At 26.1% G+C, this 19,422-nt stretch overlaps 3 protein-coding genes across 5 annotated transcripts; 1 reads left to right on the top strand and 2 right to left on the bottom strand.

Moving 5' to 3' along the window:
* Position 1: 1 nt before the first annotated feature.
* On the bottom strand, positions 2–7,627 carry LOC118068791 (sodium- and chloride-dependent glycine transporter 1). 3 transcript variants are annotated; one of them, XM_035086460.1, is made up of 11 exons: positions 7,496–7,627; positions 6,449–6,764; positions 6,092–6,344; positions 5,803–5,961; positions 5,223–5,430; positions 4,975–5,146; positions 4,325–4,681; positions 4,048–4,257; positions 3,219–3,560; positions 2,899–3,142; positions 2–2,825 (listed from the first exon to the last, which is right to left on the bottom strand). In XM_035086460.1, the coding sequence occupies exons 2-11, from the start codon at positions 6,494–6,496 to the stop codon at positions 2,659–2,661; spliced, it is 2,160 nt and encodes a 719-aa protein (XP_034942351.1). In that variant the 5' UTR covers positions 6,497–6,764; positions 7,496–7,627; the 3' UTR covers positions 2–2,658. The 3 variants fall into 3 exon arrangements, with proteins under 3 accessions (XP_034942351.1, XP_034942353.1, XP_034942352.1); XM_035086462.1 differs by having other exon boundaries at positions 6,449–6,500; positions 7,496–7,551; XM_035086461.1 differs by having other exon boundaries at positions 7,524–7,538.
* A 6,700-nt stretch (positions 7,628–14,327) lies between these two features.
* On the top strand, positions 14,328–16,258 carry LOC118068774 (GPN-loop GTPase 2). Its single transcript, XM_035086439.1, has 7 exons — positions 14,328–14,513; positions 14,589–14,696; positions 14,784–15,122; positions 15,190–15,395; positions 15,477–15,591; positions 15,673–15,868; positions 15,990–16,258. The coding sequence occupies exons 3-7, from the start codon at positions 15,002–15,004 to the stop codon at positions 16,225–16,227; spliced, it is 876 nt and encodes a 291-aa protein (XP_034942330.1). The 5' UTR covers positions 14,328–14,513; positions 14,589–14,696; positions 14,784–15,001; the 3' UTR covers positions 16,228–16,258.
* Positions 16,259–16,347: 89 nt separating this feature from the next.
* On the bottom strand, positions 16,348–18,698 carry LOC118068775 (trafficking protein particle complex subunit 13). Its single transcript, XM_035086440.1, has 9 exons — positions 18,347–18,698; positions 18,088–18,256; positions 17,860–17,944; positions 17,662–17,783; positions 17,460–17,583; positions 17,284–17,380; positions 16,800–17,127; positions 16,586–16,733; positions 16,348–16,510 (listed from the first exon to the last, which is right to left on the bottom strand). The coding sequence occupies exons 1-9, from the start codon at positions 18,387–18,389 to the stop codon at positions 16,415–16,417; spliced, it is 1,212 nt and encodes a 403-aa protein (XP_034942331.1). The 5' UTR covers positions 18,390–18,698; the 3' UTR covers positions 16,348–16,414.
* Positions 18,699–19,422: the final 724 nt, after the last annotated feature.

The following is a 19,422-nucleotide window of genomic DNA, read 5'->3' as shown; positions in this document are numbered from 1 at the left end:
ACCTCGGGGCCAATATAATTATTTTTATAAAACTTGTATAATTCATATAATTGGATAACGAGTTCTTTTGTTAATATTTTGTAAAGAATAAAATTTTTAACAAATTTAGATGAAGTGTACTACAACTTTTCACAGAGTTTAACTCTATAAAAGTATTTATAATACTTAAGAAGAGTAATCAGTTATCAACTCTACCTCTTTCACAAACTCATCACCAGTCATGTTCATTTTTCGATATTTATATTAAAATAAATAATATTAACTTTTTCTCCATAAAGTTCAACAATTACAAAAGCCTTAATACAAAAATTAAAAAAAAATTTTTTTTAATGTATAATTATAACTTTTATTTAATTAACATTAATATAAAATAAGGGTTGACGTTTTAATTAAAAAAATAAATTATTCAGTGCTTAAAAGTAAATCTTTGAAGAATGTTACTAATTTCTCTATTAATATTAATTAGTTTGATAGACGTTGGCGATTTAATGATCTTTTTTTATTCATCTTCATAATTGTACTATACATATCCGCATACTTATGCTAATCATATTACAACAACCGATTGATGAGTATAGTGTTGATATCGTCCACAGTATTTCTACACAATCATAACATATAAGTAGCATCTGCAGGAGCTAATGTAATATAGTGACAGCTATTATAATGTTAATAATTCAATTCACAATAAAAATATTATAAAGAATAATAATGATAAAAATAAATTGATGCAGGAGAAAATCTGCAATAAAATACAAAAATATCATAACATATATTTTAACATGTATAGTACAATTTATCCACTTCAACTTCCCTAGCAGATTTAATTCTACAAAAAATATAAAAATACTTTTAAAACATTACATTATATATTCCTTTTTAATAATTACAGAAATACTATTTTATTATGACTATTTTTTATATTACCAATATATAACACTTAAAAAAATAATTGATGATTATGACAAATGAGTTTAATTTTTAAAGTGTCAATGAAACAGTTATTTTTTTCACATTGTATTTCGATTTGAAATTATTTTATGATTTTTTAAATCAAGCCTAATGTTATTTCAATCATGTTAATATCATATTTACTTAAAACTGTCTTACTTTTAAAAATAACGTTATGAGACAAAGAATAGTAAAGACTTAGTAAACCAACATCAATGTTCTTGTAAACATGAACTGATGTTTGACTGTCACTCTAAAAGTTAAACTCTACATTTGAAATAAGATGATTGAACTTTATACATCTTCTACAAGACATCAATATAAAAAGAAATACATTTAAATCCGCTAGAGTTTATTAAAACAACAACAATAATATCAATAATAATAACAACGATAAATATAATATAAAAAATGTTTGATATAATTCCCTTGGCTGTTATAAAAACCGATGTAAAAATATCACCTACAAAAATTAATGACAATAGACATAAGAATGATAATGTATCATAAATTTCGGTTTGATTATATTAACTGAATTGTAGTTTTATTTCAGTATAATTCGTATGTGGGTGGTTTGATATACACAAGTTAGTTTCACTCCTCATTCTATTAAATCACTCAATATCAACGTTTATTTAATATTATATATTTTGTAAAGACTCTTATAAGAATATTTTTATACTGATATTTTTACATCGATCAATTAGTCTTAACACATCTATAATTGTATTGGTAGCATTCAACAACGATAACTTGTAATTATATCAATCTATTGCACATGTAAAATATATTGATATATTGTATTTAAATTTTTTTATTATAAATATATTTTCATATATTTGATATTAAACTGTACGGAAAAATAATACCATTCTATTAAACTATATTTTTACAATATTCTTTTCCATAATTAATTTATACCTTAATTACTAGCCTTGAAGCACTTTTCGACAACTCTGAATTATTATCATTCTTTTTCATGGTTGATCAACTGAATAATCCACCATATAATAAAATTCATAATTATATATTGTTATTCTTTCTGATTTGCTTTGATAAGTGAGCTCATTTAATTCATTTTTATTGATATTTATTTTCAATTCTTTTTTAAAATAATATAAAATATCATTTTTTTCTGCATGTCTATTAAAATAAATATTTGATTTTCATGGATATTCTATTTCTTTTAAACAATAATAATTATCATATCTTTTAATTATTTGTACTTAATTCATATTTGTCATATCATTAAAAATTATTGACTTAATTTTTTCTTTATCGTATATGTATTATTTAATGCTAATATGCCATGCTCATTTCGTGTACATTTTTTTTATAGATTACATTCAATTATTTATGTTTTCAATTGAAAAAAATAACATTAATCATAATAATAATAATATTGTAAACTATTATTATTATTGTTGTTGTTGTTTCTACCGTATTGATCATTTTAATTTCCTTTTACTTCATATAATACACCAACTATTTTACAATAATCTAATGAGCAAAACACCTGGACAATATATTAATCTGGCAAATATTAACATTATGATTTTTTTTTGTTTCAATTGTCTATATATTTTGGATTGCTATTTAACATCAAACTCATTTAATGCACTAAAATTCGGTTCTTTTTTTTAAAAAAAAATGTTCAATCTATAAATGATTGAAACTCCAATAAAATAAATAAAACTAAAAATTTTGTCAAACCTGTTGTGAGGTAATTAGATCTGGTTTACTAGAATTTTTTAATATTGAAGGACCTGGAAGTTTCTGAGTTGTTCCGGAAGTACTTGATGGTTGGATCATCATTGGCTGACCGTTTACAAGAACTATTGTATCACGAATTGAATCATAACCACCTTGATGACCTAGATAACAAATTAAAACTTTAGTAAAAATTTTTTAAACAATGTTTAACGCATAAATTAATTAATAATTAACCTAATGGCTGAGTGTTAGAAACGTTTGTCCTTGTAGGGGTTAAAGGATTTCGTGAAGCTGGTTTCCACTCGGCAGTTGGCTGTAATAGTCTTCGAGCTTTTTCCCACACTGAAATTTTATGTCTTCGTCGAACACGTTCTGAACTTGATGACGTTTTTGGATCAACTTCATCTTCATCATCGTACTCATCATCGTCGTCATCGTTATCATATGATGATCGTTTTCTTGGAACTGTCAATTGAAACTGTAATTTTTTTTTATTATAAATGTACGATAAAAAGATAATAGTTCATTTAGATTCATTTCATTTTCGTACTTACAATAGCAAATAAAACAATAACCATAACAGGCAATAGACCTACTATCCAACCAGCCACATCTGCCCACTTGGGATAAATATAAGCACCATAGGAAAGTGGTTCATACTCGACCCAATTAAAGAATAAAATGAAAAAAAGTGCTGCTGGAGTAACAACTTTCCACATCCAAGTCCAAAAAAATTTCCAACACTTTCCACGTGGGCCAATCATGTGCTGAATATCATCAAGGAATCGATTCGCACCGTAAACCCAAGCCACTAAGATGCATTCACTTATGGCAATCAATAAGACCGACCAATTAGCTGCATATTTATCCATTAATTGTAACCAATACATTCCAGCCTGTAAAATAACAAATTATTAACAAATAGTAAGTTAATCAATTTTTTTGAATTGAAAATTAACAAGTTTAATAATATATTTGTTCATTTTATTATCATCAAATAATAATTAGATTCAATTACACTAGATTTACACAGATCTAATGAAATTATAGACAACCCCTTGACACACAAAGTAATAATTTGGCTTTATTGGATAATTACATAAGCCAGGAAGCAGAGATAAATATTTACGTTGGTGAAGATTTAATAAGATTATTACACAACATTAATAAATAATAATTAATAACCATAACAACAATATATCTCAGACGTTATTGAATCATGTCAAAGGATTAATTAATCCGTCTAAATTTATATATTAATATATTAATTCTATACTTTAAAGTTTTGAGAAATTTCATTGGAAAAATAATTATAAAATTCTTAAGTAAGAAGCTACAAGAATTTCAAGCATGTCTACTGGAATTAATTGAAAAATATCTTACATTAGTAGTAAAAATGATTCCTCCGATATATCCAAATATCGAAACACCAAGGACAATCCAAATTTTAAAATTCCTCAATGCAGGAATTCCATCAAGTATTGCAGTAGTTACGGTTTCCATCAAAGCAAATTGCGAATCTAATCCCAACGTCAATAACATTACGAAAAATAGTAAAGACCAAATTGGAGCAACAGGAAGTCTAGCAACAACCTAAAAAGATATTTATTTAATTAGTTATTGATTTTAAATTGATGCTTATGAAGATCTCATTACTTACTTCCGGATAAACAATGAAAGCCAAACCAGCACCTTGGTCAACAACCGAAGCAACAGGAACATTAAGTTCGTGTGCCAGGAAGCCAATTACTGAAAAAATAACAAGACCCGCAAAAAAAGAAGTTGCTATGTTACTTATAGCAACGATAAGCGAGTCTTTGTAACAATTATTATCGAATTTATTGTATGAACTTAAAGTAATTAATCCACCCCAAGCTGGACTAAGGGCAAAGAATATTTGAACAGCTGCATCACCCCATACTTTAGCTGAAGTCAATCTACGCCAGTTCGGTGTTAAGTAAAACAGAAGACCTTCTTCGGCACCAGGTAATAAGACACCACGTATAAATAATGCAATCTGAATTCATATATTAATTATTTTTCAAAGATTTAATTAATTTTTAATAGTAATACACAAATCAACAGAAACATTACTGGTATTGTCATTACTTTAAATCAGTTCTTATTCGTGAAAAAAGTTTTCCTTGATATTTTCAATTGTGTCTGATAGAATTAATTTTTCGAATAGTTAAAAATTTAAATAAAACATTAATTAATTCAAAATTCAATGGCAATACCAGTCCTGATAATTTTAAACTGTCAGTATTACAAATAGAATCATAATATTGATTATTCTACTGTATGAATTACCAAAACAACGTATGGAAAGAGTGCAGTAAAATAGACGACTTTTCCAGAACTCTGAACACCCTTACTAAGACACAAAAAAACGATTGTCCAAGCTAAAAATAGACACGCTGCCAATGCCGGTCGTATTGAACCCGTAAATTCAATTCCTTTGCTCATCCCCAGTACGTGATGTCTATTTCAAAATTCAAAGAAATAATGAATATTAAATTACAAAATATATCATGTTAGTTTAATTATTTAATACATACTCAAAATATTCTTCTGCAGGAGGACGTTTTATAGCTGAGGTAATGTTTTCCGTAGTAAGATTCATGGCAATCATTTGTGTATAATTGAGACATTGCTTTTTAAAGTAAGAATTATTTTGGCTCATACAATTTTCAGCTGCTAGTGGTTCAATACAGTCTTCTGTACTCCATTCTGGTTCGCAATCACTCCAAGGTAATTTACTACCACCTAAAAGTTTTAGTTTTTTATTATTCGTAATTAAAAAGATTGAATATCATGACCATCTCTAGAATTGAACTCTTTTGATTCTCTACTTTAAAAGGAAAACACTGACCTATTTTTCAAAGAAGGAATTTTCGTCATTTTTTGTAAAATTAAAATGCTTCAAAAGAGAATAATTTAAATAATTTTTTTTTTCTGGTCAAATAAATTTTTTTACACGAAATGAACTTAAAATTCAATGCTTGATATTGAAATGAATATGATTTATGGACATTCGACAATCAATAGTTTTTTGGTATTCAATATTCTCATGTTAAATAAAGATTAATAAGGATAAATTTCAACTCTAATCAAGTTAAAAATGATTAAAAATCTTACCAATAACGGATGCAAAAATATAGTAGAGAGTCCAAGCAATTATTAGATTATAATAGAGCATAACAATTGAGCTAACTAAAACCATTCCATAACCTAACCCACGTAAGAGTGGTGAAAATCTTTTATAAGCTGCTACAGGACCCAAACTTGCATATTGACCTAGATAGAATAATACTTTGAATGAAAATTTGTATAAATAAAACAAGTTCAACAATAATAAAAACAGAAAAATAACTACAATAATGAAATAAATTAATATTTAATGATAGTAAGTAAATAGATCAGTTACCTAAGGAAAGTTCCATAAACATGAGGGGAAGCCCAGCAATAATAAGCATCACAGTAAATGGTATAAGGAAAGCACCACCTCCATTGGAATAACACAAATAAGGAAAACGCCAAACGTTGCCTAATCCTACGCTATATCCAAGTAATGACAATAAAAAGTCAAATTTTCCTGTCCATGTTCCACGTTCTGGATGTTCATCTTCACCATCTTGAAGTGGTGCTTGACTATTTGCCACTGAATATTTATCTTCATTCTGAAAATATTTTGTTTTTATTTTTAGTATTATTACTTACTAAATTATTTTTAAAATTACGATTTTCATCGTTTCATCCTTTAAAAAAAAAAAACAATACTTACATCCCAGCAATCCAGATAAGTTCTAATTCGTGGTGAAGAGTCCTCCATTCTTCTAATTATTTTTATTTTCAATTTAATACTTTGATATTTTTATGTCTCTAATATTTTATATGTACACTTTCCTTATAGTGATCTTTTTCGCTTCATGTTCCTTATTATTATAAAATAATTATTGATGTTCATATTTAAATTATTATAAATTTGATTTTTCGTCCTTCGTGAGTTATGTATTAAATCTTGAATTTTAATTTTCCTACGTGTAAGTAATAAGTGAATAATTTAATTAACGTCGTTCTCGCACGATTTACCATGTCATCTGTAATTGTTTTATTTATCAGTCACTATAGTGTAATGTTTATTAAATTGATTTTTCTTTTTATAAATCGCAATATTTCCATTCTTATATCACTGCTTACGTAAATAATTTTTTAAAATAATTTTATAACTTTTACTTAATAAAATATAGTCTTTTTTTCTCTTCTTCAATAAAATAAAGCAATACTCAATTAATTTCGATATGTCTACAATATAACAGCACAATAAAAACCTTTTCGCATCAGTTGATACATTTTTTATTTAGGAAAACCTTGAACTGAATTCAACAGTGAATCTATGATAAATGGAACACTTTTTTATAAATATGAGATCATTTTATAACTTAATTTGCGTAAGTTCATTTTTTATTAACAATTTTATAGTTGAATGCTTCAAACTGAAGTAAATATTTAAAATATAAATAAGAAAAAAATGTTATAAACATTTCGCACTTTAAAGGAAGCAATTTCTCTATTTTAAATGATTAAATAATTATCATCCTCAATATTAAAAAGATAATTATTCGTTGAGTTTATATTTGAATTAATTATAAATTGATTTGAAGGAATGTTGAAATGATAGATGCATAATGACAGTAGGTTTATAAAGAGATAATAAATAAAATATAAGAAAAAACAATAAAACTACTATTGGTCAAGATAATTGATAAAGAGTCAAAAACAATTTATGAATGATATTTACGGGTGAAAGAAATGAACAAACACCACTCACCAGATGATTGAAGACACAGACTACTCACTTTTTAGAGACCAGTACTTATCACTGACACAATAACCGACACACATGAAACACTGACATTGAGATCGATATTACTGCTCCTGCGAGCTACGTCCTACCCCAAACCTTGCATTTTCTACCCTATTTTTTCTCATAGTAAGTAGATGTATATCTATAGATAGGTTCGACTGCCCTTGCACTTCAACGAGCTATACCCTTATTATTATTAGCTGATGACGATAATGTTAAGATATGACATGAGTACTTTATTTGTTTTTCATCATTTCAACATTTTTAAGTACTAATAAAATATTAATTTTATTGTACTGAATTGTATTCAAATGATGATTATTATGTTTCTTCAAGTATTATCATAATAATGATATACATTTTTTGTGCTAAATTCTTTCTTTATTTCGTTTGAGAATCAAGCTTACTGAAAGCTTCAGTTGAAATTTAAGAGAGTACAAAACATCTGTATACGCTGCCATAGAAAAGAAAAAATACTGATCAATATCTGCAAAATTTTTTTAGGAAGTTGAAATATTTTTTATTAAATTATTGGTTCAGTACATTCACTGAACTCGAATTTTATTTTTTAAATAAATTCTTCTTTTAATAAATTAAATAAAAAAATATTGATTTTATTGCACTTTGCCTTTTTGCAATCATAAAGTTTTATTTAGTAATCGTTTGAATATAAAAATGTATCGAAAAGTTTATTACTGTTTATAGCGTTACAGTTATTTTAATTAAATTTCAATAAAAAATAATGAATACATATTTACGTACATAAAAGTGCAAATAATTACCTACTTGCAGTTAAATCATACACAATATTGTCACTACAAGCTAATTACTTCTAATTTCGAGAAATCGGTACTGTAGAAAATAAAATTTGCGAACAATGATCTGCAATAACAAGAGATCGATAAAGAAGATTGTAAAAAAAATTAAAATATCGATAGTAAAAATAATTGATATTATCATGTGCATATTACATTTTATTTTTATTTACACTAAATATACAATAATGAGATACGATTTATAATGGCGAATGATTTCCCAGACGAAATTGAATTAAAATGACAAGATATGTGATAATGGTTCCAAAAAGCTACAAAAAATGAAATTAATATGCAAAATCGGAATAATATAATATATAAATATATTTAGATAATTAAATACAAACTGTGTATAGCAAAGAACCATTTAATGAAAGTAATCTAAATGACGTAAATTCTACTTTCTGGTGTAAAATGTCTTTAGAGAAGTTCACCAACTGCAATGAAAATTCGCAATACTTAATATTCTCTAATTATATTTAGTACGAAAATGTATGTAAAATATCAGCATACCTCTCGATTCACTTCTTCTGTGGTACATATATCAATAACCTCATGTAAAGTTTCAATTATGTGTTTTGCCTTAATATCCAGGTGATAATTTAAAATTATTAATTAATCTATTTTTATAAAATTCATTAATTCTTATAAAGAAATTTACCTTCTTCATGATTTTATTTACTGTAATGCATAGAGTCAGAAGTGAGTATGTTGGTACGAAGCTCCATACAAAATCGCTAATTTCTTCCATAGAAGATTGTTTCCACTGATTTTCAATAATATTACTGCATTTAAAATAAGTGTACAACGTATATGTAATACCAAAATATATTACACAAAACAAAGTAGGTAATCCATAAAAATCAACAACATATTCACAAGCATTATTCAATTCTTTAAGAGCATATTTCATATTCACAATTTGAGAAATAACTTCTTTATTAATCGCATATCTAGATAGTATGAAAAGCTGAAACTCATTATCCCCAAAAATATTACCAATTTTCAACAAAGTTTTATTCATGCAGTCTAAACGATGTTCAATTGTTTCAAGTATCACAGTATATTGAAATAAAACCCAACCATTTACCACTGTGGGAATTACCCAAGTAAATACATAGATAAATAAATAAGCAGTTGCACCAATTATGATAGATGCTAAACAAAAAAAATTGTTGATTAAAAAAGTTTTAGAAATTCGATATTTTTTTTCAATATCATAATCAGCACAATTTTGCAAAATAATATCTGCATTTATCACTTTCTTACTAGCCATGATAAGTACTTCTTGTCGAAAACTATATATTAACCAAGTACTGATTAAACACATGGTTCCAACAACTAAAGTACCAATTTGTGCTATTGCTTCCAATTTTATCATGTTTTGTCCTAGTTCAAACAAAACTGGAGAAAAATAAACATCACTCATACAAATTCCTATTATTAATAACAAATTATAAGACGATCCCCAATGTGATTTTACCAGAAAATTATTTTGATTACATTTATTGAGATTTATTTTCCATGGTGATAAGCCAAGAATCTTACATATTGCTATGCTGAAATAAATTTGAAACCACCAAATTGTCTTATCATGAAACAGACGAGATGCAGATTTATTCTGATTTAATTTTTCAAGAATGATATCCATAGATAAACCAGTATTTAATTTAAAAGAACTTTTTTTTGACACCATAAATATTTTTTTATACATTTTACGGAGGTGTACACTACTATTATAGTATTAACATTAGAACGATAAATTTTTTCAGAGTTGCTGTGTGACAGGATGTTATATTAAAATTCATTTACTATTGATTTTCAATGCAATCTACTTAATTTGATCCAGAGATAGGAATATTTTTTTAACAGTATTTATAAGGTGAATTACAGATTAATTAGAAAATCGATTATATTCAATGCTTATTTATTTATTATATTAATTATTTCCAATATCATGATTTCTAATTAATATTGCATTCTTCTTTTAGTATTCATCCTGAGAGACTGTCATGGTGTTTTTGTTAAGTATTTTTCTCTTGCTGAAATTGAATAAGGATAATCAGGTATGTCATGCCTCCCAAAACCTAAAAGAATTTATTGAAAATTTATTCAAAGACATTTTTTAGTTACATCCATAAAACATTCTATTTCGGTCTGATCAAAAGCAGATTATTCTACTGAATTAAAGTTTTTCCATTTTTGTCAAGACTTTATGTATGATTTATCTAATACTGACTGAAGGCAATAGAGAACCATTGAAAGACATTATCTTGTAGGCACTGAATTCCAATTTTTGATGTAAAAGCTCTTCAGAAAATTCAACTAACTGTAAATTATATTTTTTAATAGGTATTTACTGGTTAATTATAATCGTTGGAAATTTTTTTACCTCTTTTTTAATATCCTGTATTATAGTGTATATATTTAAGACCCTATGAACGCTTTCACTAATTTTTTTAATCTAAAATTTAATTTCATTATAAATTGTTTTTAAAGAACCAACATTTTAATAAAATTTAATTATTTCATCATTTATAAAGCCATGGAATATAATGAAATTAAATATTACCTCTCTTGTGATACGGTTGACTGAATACATTAAAACTGCTAGTGGACAAATTATTACATATATCCATGTTGTATCACTAAATCGTCCAAAATAAGTATTATTTACCATCAAAATGCAATATTTCGAATATAAAAAATACATTCCAAACATGATTGAAAATATATAATGAATGGTACCCATCAAAAGGGGAATTGCATAAAAATCTATGATTTCATTACATATATTAAACAATCTGATATGAGCATATTTAATGTTCCCAATTAGTGAAATAATCGATTTTTGATTAGATATTTCAAGATCAAATTGCTGGGAGATGTTTCCTATTTTCAAAATCTTTTGATTTATATTTTGAAATCTAAGGTTTATAGAGTTTACTAAAATAAAAAATTGTATTATAATCCAAGAACTTATTATACTAGGAATTGTCCAGCAACACAGCACTTGGTATGGCCACAGTAATAATGCTGATATTAAATTTACACCAATGCTACAAAAATTATAAAAGAAGAATAATATAAATTTGAATATTATTTAGAAAATAACTGTCATTACTATTGTTCAATATGACATCTATATTTTCCAATTCTCTGTTGAAATTTATCACTATGTGCTGCCGAAAAACATAAATCATCCAGATAATAATGACTGATAATGCCTGGAAGATCATCGAAACAATTTTCACTGCCCAAACCAACTTTACTCTATCGTAGGGTGTAGGGTTTGAAGCAAATGAATCACGTAAAACAATTCCAATACACATAAAGTAAACACAAACTAAAATCATATTATAAGTTGAACCTCGAGTCGAAAAATAACATTTAGTGTTTCTGCTATGCTTCCAGAACTCATCATTAGTTAACGTTGAAAGTTTCAAGCTCCATGGCATTAAGCCAAGAATTTTCATTTGCACCACATAAAAATATAGAAAAAAATTTGATCGAATCCTATGCAAAATTTCTTTCATATTTTATCACAATTTTGTTTTATTTTATTATATGAAATACTATTTAAAAAAGTGATTTTTCATCCTTTATTCACTACTAAAGATAACGGTAGCTAGATGAGTTGTACAGGTGACGTTTGATAAATTAGATAAAAGAATCGATATTCTAGCATTAAATGTAATAATGTTATTAAATTTAGTATTAATGTAATGTTACATACATTATTGAAGTTGAGAAAGCGTAGTGAAATTAAAAACTCCATTTGTCTTTAATGTCTTTAATTAAATAATTTACTTTAATCCAGAAATAATGTAGCAATGAAAAGTTATCTGATTATTTTAACTGAAATTGAATGAGGATGACAATGTATGTTATGCTGCCGAAAATCTGAAAAAAAATTTATAATTAGACAAAGAAGTTCAATTGTAGGATTTTACTGAATACTTACAGGATGTAATACAGAACCATCAAGTGAAACTAATCCATAAATATTAAATTCTATTTTTCGATTTAACAGTTCGTACGAAAATTCAATCAACTGTACATTATCATTTGTTTAGAATTTTTTGAATAACTATAAATATAATTATTAAATGTTTCTTACCTCATTCTCTAATATATCAGTTGTCGTACATGAGTTTAAAATCCAATGAATAATATTGCCTGTTTTTTTCATCTGTAGAAAAATTTTATTAGCAGTTTTCTGTCAAAGATAGTAGATAATATATATCTTTCAATATTACCACGTTTGCTGTATCATTCACTGTGATTATCAGAATTACGATTGGATACATAATCATAAATATCCACAAACCGTCACTAATTAAGTCCGTAATATGAATGGTTTTCTTTTTTATAAAATATTTCAAAGACATAGAATATGAGCCAAATATAAACAAATGTCCAAAATAAATGATACTTAATAAAGCAGGAAATGCGTAAAAACTTATCAATTGCTTACATGCATTGCATAGCTCAATATGGGCACATTTTATTTGTTTGACTTTCATAACATTTTTAATTGGCCATTTTGTAACTGAAAATATCTGGAGTCCAAACTCTTCAGGAATTCTTCCAATTTTTGAAATTAAGTTATTGATATTTTTAAGCCTCAGACAGATTGTGTTTAAAAATAAACTGAATTGCACTAAAATGATAGCACTTATCAAACTTGGTACACACCATATCAATACCACTGATGGTTCCCATTCAAGAAAACAAAAGATTATGAAAAAAATAATAATGAAAGGGTTCATCAAGATTATTATTAAACCTTGAACATTTGCTACTGAATTATAAGTAGCACAATTTTTTATTATCATATCTATTTCTTTTATTTGGCTCCTAAATGCAATCATTTTTTGTCGTCGAGTTAGATATAAAAACCAAATGACGTCTATTGAAATCGTTTCAATCATTGTTATGATAATTTCAGCAAATCTTGCTTCAAATGGTCTAGCTTCCATTTTATTTAAACAGTTATTAGTCGATATTGCAACTCCACTAAGACTAGTAACAATAAGAACTAATAAAATAATATAAAATTTATTCCATCTTGAATGAGGCAACTCTTTGGAGTTTGTATAAGTATTGATATTTAAATTGTAAACAATATCAAGAATATCTACACTCCATGGCATCAGACCGAAAATTTTACTTAACCATACATTACAGCGTACAAAAAGTTTTATGTGATTCGTTGAAAAAATCTTTTCAAATATATTATTAATATTTTTATTATTATTAAAGCTTTGTTGATCTTTAAAATATCTTTTCATAACTGTAAAAAATGGATAATATTAATAAATGAAATAAATGATTGCTTGTGTTATCTTTGACTTAGCTTTTAGAATAGTGCTGTGAATTACATGCTTTACATGCCATGGAAAGAACATCAACGTTAATGATGAAGGACAATAAATTTATCATGTGATGGCATGTATGACTTAAGATAATTTTTTTCACTTATGATAACGCACAAACCATTCCATTCTCCTGATTAATCAATTAGTAAATGATTTATAAATTATTAATCTTCTTGTTTATTGAACAATCATTAATTATTACTTTATCTTGTAATAATTAGAATTGAAAAAAAAACCAAATACAGTAAAGTCAATTCTTGAATTTAAAATTTCATAGAAAAATTCAATCAACTGAAATATATTTTTTTTCTAATAAAACTTTAAATTATTTATTTACTCAATAAATAATTTTAATAGGTTATTTTCAGTATTTTCCATGATTGTATAAAAATTCAAAAATCAAATGAATAATATTTTTAATTTTTTTGTCTATAATTAAAAATAGGATTTGTTATAAATATACTAGAACCTTAACATGAAAAATGTAAAAATGTTTAATAAATAATATTCGAATAAAAAATTAAATATCGCGCTCCATATTTTTCAATTTAAGTGGCGCAGTATGTTAATGGATAAATGCTTTTGAATGTGAGACTATTTTATCGCTAACCTAAAAATTTTTTTAGTAACAGTGAGTATTTAATTTTGGAGTTCGAAGACTTTATATTTTCTCTGTAAGCTTTTTCAAAATCATAAATGGGAATGATTGTTTACAATAATGTCTAATAATGATTGTGGAATATTGATTAATGACCATCACACCGATATTGTCTTAAAGACATACAGGTACAATACTTTAATTGGATTTAAATTTGCTGTTAATATCAAATATTAAATACAATGTCGTATTTTATATTATAGCAATCGAATCTTTGTGATAGTTACACAATTTAAAAAATTTGGTTCTATGGTAACAGTTACAAGAGAATCTTTGCCAAATCAACATAATAGTGAAACATATTCAACCCAGTAAGTATGACTAAACTGGGTCATACTCTTTATTTAAGTACCAAGCTATATAAAAAGGTTTTATAGAAAGGTTTTTTGAATTTTTAGCATTATTTTTGGTAAAGACGTTGATGAAATACATGTTGCAGCCCGCTACATAGCTGAAGCAATAAATATTGATAGACCATTGTTGCTTTCCATTGCTCTGAAAGATTATGAATTATCTACTTTAAAGCAAATAACTGCAGTAATAAATACGATGAAAACTTGGTAAAGGAAAGAACACAAATATATATTAACAAAAGTTTTAAACAAAATAGTTCAAAATGGCTGCGATATTTGGTCAACTTGTTATCGGTCCTCCAGGAAGTGGAAAAACGACGTATTGCAATGCAATGTGTCAGTTTTTAGAAAAAATAGGTAGAAAAGTAGCTGTGATAAATATAGGTAAATATAATTTATTGATTGTAAAATGATAATACTTGAAATTGAGTATTTTGATTTTATTTATAAGATCCAGCTAATGAAAATATGAAATATTCCACTACGATTGATATCTCAGAGTTAATAAAACACGAAGAAGTTATGGAAACGTATAAACTTGGTCCCAATGGAGCTCTAGTTTACTGTATGGAATTTTTAGAAGCCAACGTTGAGTGGCTGATAACAAAAATCTTAAATTTAAAAGATTATTACCTTATTTTTGATTGTCCTGGTCAAGTATGTATTGCATGATTAATTGTTACAGGAATAGAAGTCTATATTTGATCTTACATAGTAATTTATGCTTTTCATTAATAGATAGAACTATATACACACCATAAATCTGTTGCTGCTATAGTAGAAAAAATGAGTCAGAATTTGATACGACTTTGCAGTGTATATTTAATAGATTCTCATTATTGTAGCGAGCCTGGTAATATTTTTTATCACATTAAAATGTTTTAAAACGGAATTTCTTCTTATAAAATAGAACATTGTTACTCTTGAATTTCAGGTAAATATCTTTCGTCACTACTTGTCTGTACAAGTACTATGCTACAATTAGGATTACCACACATTAATGTTCTTACAAAATTTGATCAAATGAAAAAATTCAAAGATAGATTAGATTTTAACATTGATTTTTATACCGAAGTCTTAGATTTACATTATTTGTTGGAAAAACTTGATGAAGATCCCTTCACGGCTAAGTGAGTACATTATTATAAAACAAAATCCAAAACTATATTTAGTTAGAAATTGATTCCATTTATATTTTATAAATTATTGTATGTAATGACATAAACAATTAGCTCATCTTGTTTTTTACAGGTACAAGAAGCTTAATGCTGCATTAATTTCTTTAATAGAAGATTACAGTCTTGTTAGTTTTTTACCATTAGATATTTCTAACCAAAATTTACTTTTGCAAGTTAAAAATGCCGTTGACAAAGCCAACGGCTATATTTTTGGAGGTAATGAACCACAAGATATTCAAACGCTACTAGCTTGTGCTGTTGGAGCAGTGAACGAAAATGAAAAAATGTCTACTCTTGAATCATATTTATAATGAAGATGATTAATAAAAAATTTCACCAAAATATAAGTATTATTGATTGCTTTAAACTTTAATTATTTCATTGAAATAAGAATAGAATAAAAATTACTTTTCAAGTAATATTAACAACACTTTACCTTAATATTTTATTTCTTTTATATAAATAATAGCTTTTTATTTACATTTCTTTTTAAATTAGTTATTCATCTTTTTGCACCACAAAAATTTGTACGAGATCTTCATAATCGTACACTCTTTTAAGGAATGTATCCGTTAGTTTTAATCCGGAAATCATCTGAAAGATAAAATAAATTCAATTTAGTACGTGGTTTTGTTGACATAAAATGAAAGTATCAATATTCATCATTACGATTAATCCGCATTCCAAAGGAATCAATCGTAAAGGAACATCCAAAAAAGTTCCAGGCTTCAGAGTTCCTAAAGTAATGTCTGAAATTCCACAGTAAGCTATTGAACTGTTTGATTCTAGACTCATCAATAAATCCATGTTTCTTTCTCTGTAATTAATTATTTTCATTAATTACTTTTTTTTAGTAAACGGCAATAACAGAGACAATACTTACGAAGTATTTATGATACGGCATTTAAATTCTAGTATTTCTTCAAGAAATACTTCAGATGGTACATCTTTAGCAGTGACTCTCAAATCTCCATAATCAGATACCATTCTTTGAAGTTGACTAGTTTGTAATCGTCCTCTTTCACCCATATTACTTCGCCATACAATATCTAATTTACCAATACTAGTTTCACCATGTAATAGTTTTAAATGTTGTACAAGATTGGATTGTGGTTTTAAGCAGTAAAGATATTGTCTGCTGCATGTGGGATCTAAGACATTTACTTTACCGAAAATTGATTCTTGTTTGTCATTTACGTTTAAGGTTGATACTGAAATATTAATTACATATCTAAATATAGATTCTACATTTAATAATTTAAAAGATTATTCATAGAAACGATCACACATACAAATTTATATATCAATATTTAATGGATTCATTAATTAGTTGAAATATTCTTATGTGATTTTTTTAAAAGTCTTACCCACAAATAAATTTAATGATTCTAAATCAACTTTTTCTAAACATATCGGTCCAGCCGTTAAATTTTGAATCTGTGCTTCTACGTAAATTTCATCTGACTAGAAGAATCGATTGATATTATAAAAATGAATTTTTATTATTTTATATCGCAATTTAAATTATGATGTAAATAATTACCTCTGCATTATAAAACTTTGTTTTTACGTCCAATGGTTTAACGACTTGAAATTTAAAAAATTTTCTAAATGACTGAGGTGTACTACCAATTGTCGTAGGCACATAACTTACTTCACATACTAATCTGTGAAAAAATAAAATTTAATATAAATAATACGAATATTATCTATATATCATTTAAAATTCAATTTTCTTTTCATACATGTGAGTTCCGATTTCTTTAACTTCATGATGAATCACTTCATCCATTGTGTTATCAGGAGCCAGTTCATCAGTATTTTTATTCGATAATTGAATAGTTTGTGTACTTGTTTGTAAATCTGCCTAAAATAAACGTTATCAAAACATAATTAATTAATTAATTTATCCAGTTAGTATGATACTTTTTTTTAGAACTTACTTTTACATGAATATTTGTTACTAATTGATTACTGCCATTATGAACACATAAATAACTTGAAAAAATTTCACCTAAATAAATATTTCTGAAAAATAATTATATTTGAATCTTTAAATAATATTTAACAGTCACAGAATATTAATCGTTTTACAAAAAAAATAGTTGAAAAATAATTGAAAATAGTGGTAAATGTTATTTTGACGAAAAAATATTAAAACCCATAAATACCCAAAACTTTGAGGTAAAACCATAAATTGACCCACTGCCAAACATTCCATTCCTTGCAAGGCAGTACAATCATTTTTTAATTCATTATTTAAAGTATTCCCTGGAAGATCAGTTGAATCACATGTTACTACAATCGGCATTCCAATTGTTGGCCTCGTTAAGCGCATCACTAGATGATAAAAGATTTTCATTTAAATTTTTATTTCATTTAATACGTCAATACGTAAACTCATAAATTATGAATAATATCATTTCTTACCTTTCAACGCTAAAAGCTGTTCACTCTTCGGTTTTACGTCCATTTTTATTATTTGTTTAATACCAGTAGTTAATAATATTTATTAATAATGTATTTATTAAAGAATATTTATATTAATCTTTAATTTTTTTAACTTTCATCTGTCATTATTGTTATTCAATTTAACCTCATAATCTAACTCCGGAATTTTTCATTCTATTAAATGAAGCTTCACTTCATTTTTTTTAATTAATTAATAGACATAATACGGTAATAAATAATTTTAACATTGATAAAGATTATTACATTTATTTAATCCTATTTTAACAATAAATAATTTCTGTTCATGTTAACGATACAATATCATACACACACAAACATATGTCACATACACACACATTTCACACAACATATCAAATTCTAAACGTATTAACCGCTTTCGCCGCGAGAGGGGCATATTCACAAGTAGATGGAGTTTGTTGTCGACATTCAAATCGTAATAAACAATTTGATGATGGTGAAATTGAGTCAAGTTTATCAGTAAAAAAATCAGGGAAAATTGTTTGTTGAGTACAATTAAAACGTGAAATGTTTCAAGCTTAATTAAAATTAATAAATTAATTGTAAAAGTGAAATGACTCAAGAGTTTAATTGTAGTGTGGCATCACCATTAGCAATAGTTTTTAATTGATTTTTAATAATAGGTTTACTCAAGAATAAATTTGAAAGATAACAAATAAAAGGTTTCAAAATTATTATCATCTTCACGTCAAATATTAGAAATCATTGCAGCAATAAAAGGTAAGTATCTCGATTTCATTACTTAAGAATATTCGACGCAATTTAATGCGCGTCATTTTCATGAGAGTTTCTGAAGGTGAGAATGTAAACAAAACTTTTGGAGTACGCATACATATATGAAGGTATTGTGTGATTGGGGTATTGTTATGAAAAAATAAACATGTGTTTAGATTTATATTATTTTATTGATAATGTTGTGAAATCATTAGACTATCAATAGTCGATGATTTTAATGTACATGAATCTTATGTGCATAATTGAAATGACACTTCAATTGATTCTAGATTCCAAAGATT

The sequence above is a fragment of the Chelonus insularis genome, unplaced genomic scaffold (assembly GCF_013357705.1).
Source record: "Chelonus insularis isolate UGA/USDA-ARS -01 unplaced genomic scaffold, ASM1335770v1 contig_401_pilon, whole genome shotgun sequence".
NCBI lineage: Eukaryota > Metazoa > Arthropoda > Insecta > Hymenoptera > Braconidae > Chelonus > Chelonus insularis.
This window is presented reverse-complemented; position numbering and strand designations above follow the sequence as displayed.

Bases quoted from the DNA above. Each gene is read 5' to 3' on its own strand.
- LOC118068791 (XM_035086460.1), bottom strand. From the start codon at position 6,496: ATGGAGGACTCTTCACCACGAATTAGAACTTATCTGGATTGCTGGGAT. The intron at 3,561-4,047 runs GTAAGATATTTT...GTTATTTTACAG, and splicing joins GAATCATTTTTACTACTAAT to GCTGGAATGTATTGGTTACA. The intron at 3,143-3,218 runs GTAAGTACGAAA...AAAAAATTACAG, and splicing joins TTATTGTTTTATTTGCTATT to TTTCAATTGACAGTTCCAAG.
- LOC118068774 (XM_035086439.1), top strand. From the start codon at position 15,002: ATGGCTGCGATATTTGGTCAACTTGTTATCGGTCCTCCAGGAAGTGGA. The intron at 15,396-15,476 runs GTATGTATTGCA...TTTCATTAATAG, and splicing joins TTTTTGATTGTCCTGGTCAA to ATAGAACTATATACACACCA. The intron at 15,592-15,672 runs GTAATATTTTTT...CTTGAATTTCAG, and splicing joins TCATTATTGTAGCGAGCCTG to GTAAATATCTTTCGTCACTA.
- LOC118068775 (XM_035086440.1), bottom strand. From the start codon at position 18,389: ATGGACGTAAAACCGAAGAGTGAACAGCTTTTAGCGTTGAAAG. The intron at 17,381-17,459 runs GTAATTATTTAC...CGATTCTTCTAG, and splicing joins CAAAGTTTTATAATGCAGAG to TCAGATGAAATTTACGTAGA. The intron at 17,128-17,283 runs GTAAGACTTTTA...TTAATATTTCAG, and splicing joins ATCATTAAATTTATTTGTGG to TATCAACCTTAAACGTAAAT.